This window comes from Mandrillus leucophaeus, unplaced genomic scaffold (genome assembly GCF_000951045.1).
Source record: "Mandrillus leucophaeus isolate KB7577 unplaced genomic scaffold, Mleu.le_1.0 Scaffold1830, whole genome shotgun sequence".
Lineage (NCBI taxonomy): Eukaryota > Metazoa > Chordata > Mammalia > Primates > Cercopithecidae > Mandrillus > Mandrillus leucophaeus.
The window spans coordinates 72,201-86,830 of record NW_012101844.1 but is presented as its reverse complement, the minus strand read 5'-3'; the positions used below and the strand labels follow the sequence as shown (position 1 = coordinate 86,830).

Sequence of the window (14,630 nt, the reverse complement as noted above, 5' to 3'; positions counted from 1 at the left end):
GAAAAAGATTTTGCCTCAATGATCCTTTCCAGTTAAAGAGCTAAGGAGAAGAATACACATTACTCAAGAACACTAAAGATCCAACTCGGCGTTCCCCTTCTCTGATGTCGTCCCTGACTTCAGGATGGGGCAAGGTGTCCCCTCCTTCATGTCCATGTGGCACTTTAAGAGTGTACTTATGTCTTCACATGCTCTTCTCCCCACTAGACAGGACTGCATCTCATTTTTTTTTAATTTTAATTTTGCTACCCAGTTAAATTTGAGTTTCATCATTCTTTCCTATATCTGCTGCAACCCAGGTAAGCATTCAAATGGGTACTGAACCAATAAAAACTATCATAGGAATGTAATGCTAGAAAGCATAGCTTTGAGTGGGCAGGAGAAAATGTTCATTAAATAAACACTTGGAAGTAATGGATCAGATGCTCTGGAGACAGGTTAGAGCTAAAACCAAGAAGGGAACATCATTGATGGGTTAGGAAGTGAAGAGGATAAAGGTCTCCTGAGCATGGTGGACCGAGCCAGGAGAAATGGCTTCTCTCCTTTCCTCCATTCCACTTTATCCCTGTGAGCCCTGAAAATCTTAGTTTGAGATATTTAACAAGCATTATATAGGCCTTGCTAACTGACCGGCCCACGGTAAGGTTCATGAGAATAACTAAAAATCTTATTTATAAACATTCCAATCCATGTTAGTGTCAGCTGGTTAGTCTGCCTTGGGCCTCATGGAGGAAGTTTAGTAACTGAAGTTTCTAAAAGGCTTCATTTACTGGCTGTCCCATTTGAAGGGCTATCTGGTATTAATCTCAAGGATGGTGTTTGTATCAGTTTTATTATAATCCTGTCCTTGGCCAGAAAAGGGACCATGTGACACCTTGGGACTGGAAAGGTTATTAGAAAACATCCATTGTTAGGAGTTGAGTGTCCCACATCTGCTGTGAGCCAGGAGTGTGGAACAGAGCAGAGCTCCAGTCCAGGCGAGGACAGACGGTCGTTCCACCCCCTCCACCCACAACTCCAGAGTCAGCCACAGGTTGCAGTAGCTCTGCCTACCATGCGTTCTGTATCAGTGAGAGCTAATCGTAATGCCTAGGAAAGGAAAAGGATAACCTACCTCACTGTAAGTGACAATTCCATCAAACTTTACCTGTAGCCATAATGTCAGAAATTCCGGTGGAATAATATATGTCAATTCACACATAATCCCATGTTTTAGAACTTACAGTAGTGTGTTGGACAGGGAAGTTAAAAACACCTACACTGATTGTGTTCAGTTGGGTTTTGGACCAAGGTGTGTTCATGCAGGATAAAACTGAAGTCCTTGAGTACCTATAGTAGAGAATTTTTTAAATGACACTAACCTATTGCATTAAAACACTGCCTCGAGCAGTAGAATCCCTTTGTCATATTAGCAGTTGTTTGCAGAGGGCTGTGTTTGCATTATCATGTTTATTTGACATAAGTCACAAAAGCTTTTTTCAGCCTAAATGCACAAGACTTTTGGTGACTTCCGTATTAAACCAGCCATCAAGGCCTCCTGTCCCAAATCATGTTGCTATCTTTAAGGAGCAGTAATGAGGGTGCCAAAGTCCCAGAAATCATTTGTTTCAAACAGTTTGAATGCTTTTTCCAGTGCTCAACTCCTGTTTGCTTCACTGGCTGATCTTCCTGAAAAAACTGATATTTAATGTTTTCTGTGAGTAAAGCATAAGGGAGATGGAGAGAATACAGCTGTGGCTTCTAAGATGCGTGTCTTTTAGTTGGGAAATTAATACATATAAAAATGAATAACAACACCAAGGGCTCTGACACGTTCAGAATGGTTGTGTAAGTCCTCTAAGATCACAAGCAGTGAGCAAAATGCATGGGAGTAATAGTCACAGACAGGGCTCAGATAACCTTTGGCGTACACCAATTTAAATAATCTTTCATTCAATGGCAGTGAAAAAAAAGTACTCCAGGCATGGAGCGTAACATTTGGAGGGGGCAAACAAATGATGAAACATATGCATGTATACATAGCTACCTAATACGATGAGAGATTGATGAGTGATGAAGAAGGCCAACAGGAATGCAGTTACTTTAGGTAAGTATGGTCCACCAAGGAAGGCTTTTAAAAGTGAGTGGGAGCAGGCCGTGAGAATTCTACAGGTGTATTAGTTAACCTTGATTGCCAACATCTGAACACCAGGAGATTCTAATGCAAATCAACTACTGGGTTTTCTAGGAAGATGAGAAGAACTGTCTATGTTAGATCCAAATTTCCATGGCCAATTGGAGCAGAGTCATTACTGTGTCTTTCAGAGAGTCCCTGGCCCTCTCTAGCTCACCATCATCTCCACCTCTGCTTTGCCTAACACCCATCTTACTCCTCATTTGCCACTACATTCCATGTTTCTGTAGGTCTTTGGGCTGTGACCTCTACTTTGGAAGAAAATATATTAAACTTTCCTCCAACAGCTATCAGGCCAATCTCCTATGTAAACTTAGATATATACTTCTAAACTACTTTAAAAAATAATCATGGAGACTCTTAACATTATATTAAGTCGTATGTGTTGGTCTCTTTTTCTCAAAGCTATACCAAAATAAGAGTAAAAGGAATAATTGTAAACCCACAGGGTCAGCCCACAAGAGAAGGTAGAGGAGGCATCAGTGGATGAAAAGGTACAGTAATCTGAAAGGTGGAAACTGGTTGGAATGTTGATAAACAAAATCAGTGCAAAGAAAATACAGCCAAAATTCATCCTGGAGAACAACTTCAAAGACTCAAGCTTGCAGACAACAGGTAGGGAGGAAGTGAGGTACAAGACAGGATTGAAAGTGAGGAATTGGTTAAAAGTTGGAGCCTCAGGAAACTTACCCATCCTGAGCAGTCAGATGCCAACCCCTAGCCAAGGCAGGAGAATGGAAGTTTTCCATTATTCTCTGGAAAAATGGAACCATGGAAATTAAGGCCATGGGAACAGTGGGCATGGTGTAGGGCCAGGGTGAGATGCAGGGCTGGAAATGGATTAGGTACAAATTGCTTATTCTGCCATGGTCCTCTGCTCCCCTTTCCCTTAGAACACCAGGACCAGAGCGGTGGGAAGGGAGTGGAAAGTTTATCTGGTATGTTTGGTCATTTGGAAAAGAATATTGATGGGCACCTAACAGGTCCGAGAATGTGTTGCCAAAAAAAAAAAAGATACTTAGAAAATTAAGCAAATAGGCCGGGCGCGGTGGCTCAAGCCTGTGATCCCAGCACTTTGGGGGAGGCCGAGACGGGCGGATCACGAGGTCAGGAGATCGAGACCATCCTGGCTAACACGGTGAAACCCCGTCTCTACTAAAAAATACAGAAAACTAGCCGGGCGAGGTGGCGGGCGCCTATAGTCCCAGCTACTCGGGAGGCTGAGGCAGGAGAATGGCGTGAACCCGGAAGGCGGAGCTTGCAGTGAGCTGAGATCCGGCCACTGCACTCCAGCCTGGGCGGCAGAGCGAGACTCCGTCTCAAAAAAAAAAAATAAATAAAATAAAATTAAGCAAATAGAAAAATGAGGCAGTTGTTAATTCTAGGGAAGACAAAACAAGAAAGCAAATGTAATTCTAATTCACTAGCTGGCTCTGCAGTTAACAATGTACATTTCTAATAAAAATACTGGTTATTGAGTTAATTTAAAATCATAATACAACTTTTGGAATGATGGAGAAAGACACGTATACGTGGTAAGGAAAGGGCAGAGAGATGAAAGAGCTACACTTCATTTCATCCAAAGCAGGAATAAATGTATAAAACATCAAGAAGAAGCCACCAAAGTAAATGTGTGACAGAAAAACATCCACATGCCGAAGTATTTGAAGACAAATTTTCTTAGGAAAAAAGAGGAGGACTGAATATGTGATTGAATAGAGGTGGAAGTGTTAAAAACATGGACGAGGCGATATTTAAAGGGAACGGAGGATGTGGAGATGCAGCAGGCACACAGGCTGCATATGGGGTTTTGGAAGTGGAAGAAGGTTAAGTGTATTCGCTGTGAGGGATAGCAGAACTGCACTTATCCTGAATGCATTCAGGAGCGGGCAGTAAGCAGAAAGGACCCAAATGTATTGTCACAAAGCATGCTATCCACAGGAGCACTTCCCCTGCCCCTTTACCCAGTCACTCTTGGGTACACGTACAGCACTAGCTTTCCCACCGCAGCAAATTTGCAACAGCAGTTGAGATTTTATAAAATTAGAAATTATGGTAGTGGCCAGAAGCGAATGGACTAGCAGCTATAAGAAATGTCAGCTGATGGCCTGACAAGAAGAATCCCCCAAAACCATAAAGCAGACATCGGAACTTGGGCCTTACATCAGTCTTAGGCCATTCAATGTAGAGTCCTTTATATCAGTGGTCCCCAGGCTTTTTGGCACCGGGGACTGGTTTCATGGAAGACAATTTTTCCACGGACTGAGCCTGGCTGGGGGGTGGGGGATGGATGGTTTTGGGATGAAACTGTTTCACCTCAGATCATCAGGCATTACTTAGATTCTCATAAGGAGTGCATAACCTAGATCCCTCGCATGCACAGTTCACAATAGAGTTCACACTCCTATGCGAATCTAATATTGTCACTGATGTGACAGGAGGTGGAGCTTAGGCAGTAATGCTCACCTGCCTCTTAGCTGCTGTGCAACCCTATTTCTAACAAGCAACGAGAGGGTACTACGGGTCCATGGCCCGGGGGCTGGGGACTCTATGCTTTGTATCACTGGTGCTGGCATAGTGTAGTGCCTGATGCTCATGAAGAAGTTTAAGCATGTACTGAGATGAAATCTTTTTTATTTTCAATTTGTTAAATAAGATATGTTCTCAATTTGATATTTTCCATGAAATGATGTTTAAAGAGGCGTTTGAGAATAATCTCAAAATAATCAATACCCCAAAACATGCTTTAGTTTTGTTTAAAAGGGTAAAAATCCTTTGGGATACTTAGCTATCCAAAGTGTCTGTTTTTGGAAGTTTTTCCTCTTGAAGAGTCTGTCTGCAGGGATGATGAAAACAAGGCAAGGAAGAGAAAAGAAGGTAATTTCCCATAGGTAAGTTCTAGTGGGGGAAAAGAAGTCGCATTACTTAGTGGAAGCCTTCAAAATTTATCAAGGGTTCAAAGTAGATGCCTCGGATTGTGAGTTTCTGAGAGAGATGCTTCTAGCTGTTTGTAACCCCTTAAGGAGAGGGGGAAGAGCCTAAGAGCAGGGAAGACTTGGAACGAATATTCTCGAAGCTCAGGTGCCCCATCCTAAGCTTTGTTTCTGATGAGAAGCTGTGGCAATGGAAAGAGAAGGGCAGAGCACACCGGATGTGAGATGTGAAGAGTTAAAAGATGTTATTGGGGGCCAGAACCCAAAACAGTCATACTGGCAGCTGATGGTGATGGTGTGCTAGTCACCCCGACTATTAGCTCTAGGATCAGAATGCTCAGTGACATTTCTGAGTGGGGCTTAGTTTGGGAGGGGTTTGCTGCTGACAAAGCTGGATGGAGTCAGAATTAGGGAGAGCTGATGAGATACAGAATATTGTCCAGAATGAGAAACAGACTGCATTGCCTTCCCTGCCCTCATCCTTCTTCACCCTGGGACTGTCCGCTGGGCAGTGCCTGTCAAGCTTAGCTTCTACTTGGCTGCCCCAACTCAGGGTCATCCTGTGCCTGGCCAACACAACTTTTCTAAGTACATCTTTTTCTTCAAAAGTTTACAAATGAGTAACATTACAGAAAATTGTTTATTAAAATTTTATGGAGTCTAATTGTCAGAAAAATCTCCATTGTATGACCTAATAGCACATATATGTATGTAACTGAAACCCTCAATATTTTGCTGACATCAGTAATGATAAGTTAATAAATATATCTCAGCTATCCAAACAATACAGTGGCTCAAGTTAATCCAGTCTTCAAGAATAATTTTCTCTTTTCCATTCCAATCATTTTGTTCTTCTCCCACCGACACTAATAAACTAGGAGGCCTTTGTGGCCGGGTCAGGGTAAATGTGGTTTCAAACAGACTCGAACTCTCTTTGCCAGGCTGAGTATCTCTGAGCCAGATTCTTTGCGGAGGGCTTGGTATGAGTTAGCACATCCAGAAAGTCGGCAGTGGTTAGTGTATCCAACTGGATCCCCGGTAAGTCGCTGCTTTCTAGGATAAGAACACAACAGTAACAGCACAACAATCGACCTCTTGGTGATCAATGCTCTTGAAACGCTAATAGACCTTCTTTCAAGACAATGCATAATGCAGCATTCTTAATTGTTAATGCAGCAAAAGGCAAGACTAAAGAGGGCTGGGGAAAAATTCTTTAATGTGCAACTGAGTTAGCCCCTAAGGCCTAGACAAAAAAAAATGTGACTTAAATGTATTGTTACCAAGTATTATTTAATATTTATATAGTGCCTCAAATGGATCCAGCCCAACATCAGAGTGTGCCAGAGAAATAAAAGCCTGAGCCCTAAGGAGTTTATCTTCTGTGAGCAAAGTCGATCTGAATCAGAACACCCACAGAGGAATGAGTTGAGTGAGGGATGAGTTGACCAAAAAACGTGTTGCAAGTGTAAAGCGGCACCAAGAACAGGCACCAGGCTCCATCTGCTGGTGAGAGGGATTTTTACACAAATTTCCCAGAACACCTTCACAGTGATCCAACCCATACCTGACTGGTGATTTTCAAGTGCATCAAAGATCTTCCTCACGGGCCGCATGGCTGCTTCCCTGCAGACGAGCTTAATGTCTGAGCCTGAGTAGCCCTCAGTCTCCTGAAACAGCCACAAAAAACAGCCATTGGTCAGTGGACAGAATGCCCCTGACCATTACATTGTTATAGGCAGGACCCAGTATCAGAAGTCCTGTGTAGATTCTGTATCTGTCACCCATGAACACCCTAAAAAGATTCCCAGATAAACAGTGCTTGAGGCAGAGACCCTGCTAGCATGCTGGGATAACCTAAGCAGCTGGGCTAGAAGGGCTTTCTAACACTATCAAAATATGCTGTAAGATGCCAGTAAAGGACCAGAACACCCAAGTTGGGCTATCGGGGTCCCTGTGCTCAAATCCAAGGATGTTCAAATTTGGTAGGCACGTTTATTCTTGTAAATAAGATCATACCTGCCATTTAGGAGCCTCAGAGAATATTGTGTTCAAATGTTCACCAAAAGCAGGCAACATTTCTACAACACCCTGGGAATGGACACCAGTGATAATGTGCATAATAGACATGTACCTGGAGCTTTTCTGTTATGTAATCATCACAGTCATTCTTTGTGGCTCATCTGCTACCCATTTTACAGATGAAGAAACTGAGGCTTAAAGAGTAAGTGACTTCCCTGAGGTCACACAGCTAACAAGCAGCAGGGGCAGGATTTGACCATAGGTTTTCTGAGTCTAAACCCTATGCTGTTTCCACTGCCTCACACTGTTTCTCCCTCTCTGAATATTTTTAAGTGACAAGGAGCTTATTCTTCCATGAAGATGCCCATTGCATTATAGGGGCAGCTTTGATCTTATTCTAAGTGTCTTAAGCTTCTGTCAGCTCATGGTAAGACCTGGTCTACAAGATGGCCATGTGGTGAGCCCTTGACCTACATGTGCCCCTCTCTAGGGCAGCTGACCTGGCTCAGCACACTGTACTCCAGCTCTGTGCGCAGCTCCAAGGCCCTGCTCTTGCTCACAGGAGGCAGCCAGTGGTAGATCATGGCCTGCCTGGCCTCCCGGCTGGGGAGATCAACCAGAATCCTCTTCTCCAGGCGGCGTAACATGGCACAGTCCAGCTCCCTAAAATCACACCAGAAATGGAGCTGGACAGGGCTGCAAACACACTTCCTGAACAACAACTGTACTTTAAGAACAATTTAGCATTGCAGGAAGCAATTCTGCATTTTAACTCTCACTCTACATCTATGCCTTGAGTGGATGGGACAATTACTTAATATTATTTGGAGAAAGAATTGGTGAGAGAGAGAAGTGAGGGAGGGAAGGAAGGGAAGAGAAGGAGGAAAGCGGAAAGGAAGGAGAAGAAAGAGCAGGAAGGAATGGAAGGGAGGAAAGCAGAAAGGAAGGAAAAGAAAGAAGGAAGGAAGGAAGGAAAGAAGGATAAATGGAAGAAAAGAAAAAGAACACATCCTCAGAACTCCTAATGAAAAGGAAGTAATTTTAGGTGACTTAATTTGGGGTACAAAAACCAACTAACAACCAGCAATCATGAGTATTCTCATTGCAGTTGTAACATGAATTATTCAATCCGATCTTGCCAGTGAGTAAATTATTGCTGACAATAACTTGAGCACTCTAAGTACATTAATTCTTCCAAAATTCTCAGTCCTTCTGGCGTGAATGACCCTCTCACTTCATTACATTGGTGAACTTAGCACCAGTGGCCCTTCCTGGGTGCCCAATGCAAATACAGCCCTTTCAGACACTCACTTTTACTACTCCCCAAACTGTCAGGCCAAGTTTATGTGATTTTGCATCTGCAGGCCATATCCTTAAACTTCTTGATATGGTTTGGCTCTGTGTCCCCACCCAAATCTCATTTTAAATTGTAATCGCATAGTTCCCACATGTTGTGGGAGGGACCCAGTGGGAGATAATTTGAATCATGGGGGCAATTTCCCCCATGCATACTCTTCTCATGGTAGTGAATAAGTCTCACAAGATCTGATGGTTTTATCAGGGGTTTCCGCTTTTTGCATCTTCCTCATTTTTCTTGCTGCCACCGTGTAAGAAGTGCCTTTTGCCCCCTGCCGTGATTCTGAGGCTCCCCATCCATGTGAAACTGTAAGTCCGATTAATTTTTTTTCTTCCCAGTCTTGGGTATGTCTTCACCAGCAGCATGAAAATGGACTAATACACTTCTTTTTTTATTTTTATTATTATTATTTTTTGAGACAGAGTCTCGCTCTGTCGCCAGGCTGGAGTGCAATGGCTTTCAAACTAATATAAAAGTAGAATAAAACAATTGAACATCCATATACATACCATCTTGATTCGACACCAGTATTCTGCCATATCTGCTTCGTATCTCTTTATCTACCTATTCTTGCTAAATTATTTCAAAGTAATTTATATCGTGACACCTCATCCCTAAGTATTTTAGCATGCATTTCCAAAGAAAGGCATTTGCTTACGTAGCCACAATATCACTATGACACCTGGCAAAACTGATTCTGTAATGTGTCTAATGCTCAGTCTATATTCAGATTTCTCCAATCAGGGTGGAGGGTGGGAGGAGGGAGAGGATCAGGAAAAACAACTAATGGGTACTAGGCTTAGTATCTGAGTGTAGGTGACACAAGTTCACCTATACAACAAACCTGCACATGTGCCCCTGAGCTTAAATAAAAGTTAAAAAAATTTCTCCAACCGTCCCCAAAATATCTTCCATCATTTTCTGACAAAATCCAGTGAAGAAATATGCATTATGTATGGTTATGTCTCTTAAATCTCTTTTAATCTAGGTCAGCCTGCTTGCCCTAGACCCTTTTTGAAAAAACAGGGCCAGCTGGAGAATGTCCCACATTCTGAATTTGTCTGATGCTTTCCTTGTGATATCATGAAACTGGTTCCTCTATTCCCTGTCTCTAAGAGGGAAGTTAGTTCTAAAAGCTTAATGAGATTTAGGGTAAATATTTTTTGGCAAGCATATTACATAGATGATGTTGTGTTTTCATATTCATCAGGATCCACACGTCTGTGTGTCTCACTGTCAGTGTGGTGTTTGATTTTCTGGTGGCCATGGAACTCTCCATTGTAAAGAAAAATATCTTTTCTCAGCAAGTAGTAAGTATTCTGTGTACAATACTTTGACACCATAGGAATGCCCAATTCCTTATACCCTTTCAACTAATGGTTTTAGCATCTGTTGATGATCTTTGTGTGAATCAGCTATTTCACTAGAGGTTGCAAATGCTGATTAAACACACACCCACATACACACACACAGTTAGATTTTTTTTTTTTTTTTAGCCAGGGTCTTCCTCTGTCGCCCAGGCTGGAGTGCAGTGGTGCCCTCTCAGCTCACTGCCTCCTCCACCTCTTGGACTCAAGCGATCCTTCTGTCTCAGCCCCCCAAGCAGCTGGGACTACAGGTGCGAGCCCGGCTAATTTTTGTATTTTTTGGACGCAGTTTCACCATGTTAGCCAGGCTGGTCCTGAACTACTGAGCTCAAACAGTCCACCCGCCTCAGCCTCCCAAAGTGCTAGGATTACAGGTGTGAGCCACCATGCCCGGTCTGGATTTTTCATTCCAAATACATTATTTGGAGTTATTATGAAATCACATAGCACTATTATGTAAAGCAGAGCTTTCCCTCATCAGCTGAGACTATTTGGTTACTCTAAATTACCAGTCCTGTTATCAATAGATCATCTTGAGTGTGTGTCTGTGAACTGTTTATTTGATTTTCTAGGATAGAAATGAGGAAATTCCTGTATGTTAGCCTTAGCCTAACCATTGATAAAGAGTAGCAACGAGCTGGGTGTGTTGGCTAATGCCTGTAATCCCAGCCCTTGGGGAAGCTGAAGTAGAAGATTTGCTGACTATGCTGGGCAACATAGTGACAGCCCGTCTCTGCACAATATAAATAAAATTAGCCGGGTGTGGTGATGCACGCCTGTAGTCTCAGCTACTTGGGAGGCTGAGGTAGGAGAGTCACCTGAGCCCAGGAAGCCGAGGCTGTAGTGAGCTGAGATCACACTACTGCACTCCAGCCTGAGTGACAGAAATAATTTTTTTTTTAAATAAAATAAAATTTTAAATATTTTTTTTAAAAAGAGTAACAATGAAAACATCACCAGGTATTTCTCATTCATAAAAACACTGAGAATTTCCAAACTGTCTTCCCATTTTTTCTTATTCTCATTCTGAATCTATGTTACAATATTTCCTTTTAAATTGAAAACACTTCCAGGGAACATATCTGAATCCTAAATCACAGCAACCAGATTTCTTTAAGGAGTGTGCCTTTGCCTCTCCTGTTGTTTGTCTAACCCTGAACTGAGAATCCATAGTCCAGGGGTGCCTTACTGACAGTAACAATGACCTATTTCTTTTTTGCATTTGCTTTGTTCTTCTATCAGTCTCACCCTGTTGACATTCATCTCACATCAGAGACTCAGCCACCTCTTCCCTCGCACAATTATTCCCCCTCTCAAGGCACATTTATATTCAAGACACAGGGTCAAGGAAAAGAAAAAAACCGCGCTTCACAGCAGAACTTTGCCTAGCACTCCAATTGAGGATGTGCTCATCTTTGCTTCAAATGGTTTCTTCCTTGTTCATACTCAGCAATAATATGCAGCCAGCAGGCAGCAAGAATGATGCTGTTTTTCTTGATTGGTAAGCACCCACACCACACCAGTTGTTTAATATTTTTAATATCACCCCTGCATATAAGCCACAAAAATATGTTATCCTTCATACCCAAGGAGGTTCCATCAGAAGGCTGTCTGTGCTACTAAGGTTGAAATAAAAACACTGTATTAGTCCATTCTCACAATGCTATGAAGAAATATTTGGGACTAGGTAATTTATAAGGAAAGGGGTTTAATTGACTCACAGTTCCACATGACTGGGGAGGCCTCAAGAAACTGACAATCATGGTGGAAGGCAAAGGAGAGAAGCAGGCATCTTCTTTACAGGGTGGCAGGACAGAGTGAGCACTTATAAAACCATCGAGGTGCAGTGAGATCTCATGACAACAGCATGAGGGAAACCGCCCCCATGATTCAATTATCTCCACCTGGTTCCGCCCTTGACAGGTGGGGATTATGAGGATTATAATTGAAGATGAATTTTGGGTGGGGACCAGCCAAACCATATTACACTTCATTGTTGATGAACTTTAACTAAGACTGCACTTAAATTTGGGGATAAACAGAATCACTTCTGCTTCCTCCTACTAAACACCACTGAAAGAGTTTTTGAATGGCATAAACCCACAAAAGCAAACAGAATTGGAGAACTGATTGAAGCAAAGATATGAAAGCTGGGAAGCATAATGATGAGTAAAAGAAACTTAGTAGAACTGAGAAGCTGCTTTCTAAATCAGCAGTAAGGTATGTCAGGAAATAATCTGAGTCACAGAAACCCCAAGAGATGTGGCAGTATCTTCTACCTTTAGAGGTGAGGGTGAGGGTGGGTTGAAAATAGGGGGTTTGATTGCCAATTTGTATATTAAAAAAAATTAGATCACAGATTTTCTCCCCCTCCAAAAGTAGGGGAACTGCCTCTCCCATACCTTGGCAGAGGGTAAAATGGAGAGTCTCCAAGCTGGGAAACACCAGGCTCAGTTGAAAACAGTGTACTGTATTGAAACAAGGAGATACTGACTATCCCTAGACTATTAGCAAAGCTTTTGCCCTCCAGGCAGGAGATTGCAAAAATCGTCACTTGGCAATCTGACCAGCCAAAGAGAAAGACCCTAAGGATACTGATATTGGGAGTTCCCCAACACAATAACCCAGTCAAATCTCAGCACATGGAGCCCACAGTTGGCAAGCCTTTCCCATGTGCACAGAGCTTCCTGTGGGTTTTGTTAATGTGCCCCTCTCATAAACATTAGGCAGCCAAGAAGACCTACATCTGTGGAACTCTTCTAACTTGAAGACAGAACCCAACACAAATAAATGGGGAAAATTAAGAGAATCTTGGAGAAAACAGAATTCTTCAGGGAAATGAAACTTCAAAAATTAGTATTCTCAGAGAGATGTAAGAAAATATTGCCATGAAACAAGAAGAGTATCTTAGTCCATTTTGAACTGCTATAACAAAATACCTGAAACTGGGTAATTTATAAAGAACGGACGTTTCATAATTTGTCATTTTGGAGGGTGGGAGACCAAGATCCAGGCACCAGCAGGTTTAGTGTCTGGTGAGAGCCTGGTCTCTGCTTCCAAGATGGCACATCCTCAAGAGGGGGAAACAATGTGTCTTCACATGATGGCAAGTGGAAGGCAAAAAAGAGACCAAACTGCCTCCATTGTGCCTTTTTATAATGACATTATTCTGCTCATGACGGTGGAGCCCTGGTGACCTAACCACTTCCTACAGGACTCTATACCACCCGACCCTGTTGCATTGGGGATTAAGTTTCCAACACATGAATTTTGAGGAACACATTCAGACTACAGCAAAAAGGGTGCCATTTAAAAAGAATATTCAGAGAAAAACAACAAAATGTGGTAACTTGAGAATACAAAATATGATAGAAGAAATTAAAAACACAATGGAAAGCTGAGAAGATAAAGCTGGAGAAATCTCTCACAGAGTAGGACAAGAAAGACACACAAGGCCAGGCATGGTGGCCCATGCGTGTAATTCCAACATGTTGGGAGGCCAAGGTGGGAGGATCACTTGAGCCCAGGAGTTCAAAACCAGCCTGGGCAACACAGTGAGATCCCATCTCTACAAAAAAATTAGCCAGGCATATGCCTATAGTCCCAGCTACTTGCGAGGTGGGAGGATCACTTGACCCCAAGAAGTTGAGGCTGCAGGGAGCTGTGGTCACGCCACTGCACTCCAACCTTGGTGACAGAGCCAGGCCCTGTCTCAATTAAAAAAAAAAAAAAAAAAAAAAGACACACACACACAAACATATACGTAAATACACACACACAAAAAAGTTCAAAATGAGAAAGATGGTTTTTTAAATGAGAACATTATTACAGGAGAGCCAACAGACAATAGGAGATCAAAAAAAACAAAAGGGGGATGCAGAGAAAACAGAAGGGAAAATATGAAAGAAATAATTCAAGAAAACTTTCCAGATTCTAGGAAATAATTTCCTGTATGTGAAATATTAATAAAAGCAAATGTTTAACTAGTACTTAACTAAGTGGCAGGCAATGTCTCAAGCATTTTACAGACATTAATTCATTTAATTCTCACAACCCTGTGAGGCAGGCATGAAGATTTAACTCAGTGAGTCCCTGAACCTATGCCTCAATTAACTGCTAGTGGACTCCCAAGTCAGATCGTGGTGAAATTTCAGAAGGTGGAGAACAAAGAAAGGATCATAAAAGCCTCCAGAGTGAAAAAGACAGATTATGTACAATGGATCAATAAGACTTCTCAACAGCAATGTGAGACATTAAAAGAAAATAGAACACTGCCTTCAGAATTCAGATGAGAAATAATTTCTAGCATAGAAACCTATCTCTTGATGAAGACATCAATTAAGTTGGGGGATAGAATAAAGATATTTTCAACATGCAAGGCCTAAAAAATAATTACCTCCTATGTACCCTTTATCAGGAAAACGTTGGAGGATTCTCTCCAAAGGAGGAGAGTAAACCAAACCAAAGGACTATAAGAGATTCAAGAAACAGAGGCTGTGATGCAGGAAGCGAAGGACCCTCCAGGAGGACGATGGAAAATCCCAGGGTTTCCTCTCTAAACTGGGTGCAGGACAAGCAGGTCAGCCTGGAGCTGAGAAGAAGGCTGTTACCAGCCTTCTCTCCAAGGAGATGAAACTCATAGAATGCCTGGCATGTCTCAATGTATCAAGAGTCCATCTAGACAGTTAACAGAGTTGTGACTGAATTATGGGAGAAAAAGGTGAAGTGATGGGGGAGAAAAGAAAAAAGGAGAAAAGGGAGTTTTTTTTTTTTTTTTTTTT

At 42.2% G+C, this 14,630-nt stretch overlaps 1 protein-coding gene across 1 annotated transcript in view; it reads right to left on the bottom strand.

Annotated features, from left to right (window-relative positions):
• Positions 1-4,790: 4,790 nt before the first annotated feature.
• The window catches only part of KATNAL2 (katanin p60 subunit A-like 2), a 58,557-nt gene continuing 48,717 nt past the window's right edge, over positions 4,791-14,630 (bottom strand). The window contains exons 13-15 of the mRNA XM_011977748.1: positions 7,626-7,788; positions 6,671-6,773; positions 4,791-6,159 (exon numbers count right to left, since the gene is read on the bottom strand). Coding sequence (XP_011833138.1) covers positions 6,020-6,159; positions 6,671-6,773; positions 7,626-7,788 — 406 coding nt within the window. The 3' untranslated portion in view covers positions 4,791-6,019. The remainder of the gene's footprint in view (positions 6,160-6,670; positions 6,774-7,625; positions 7,789-14,630) is intronic.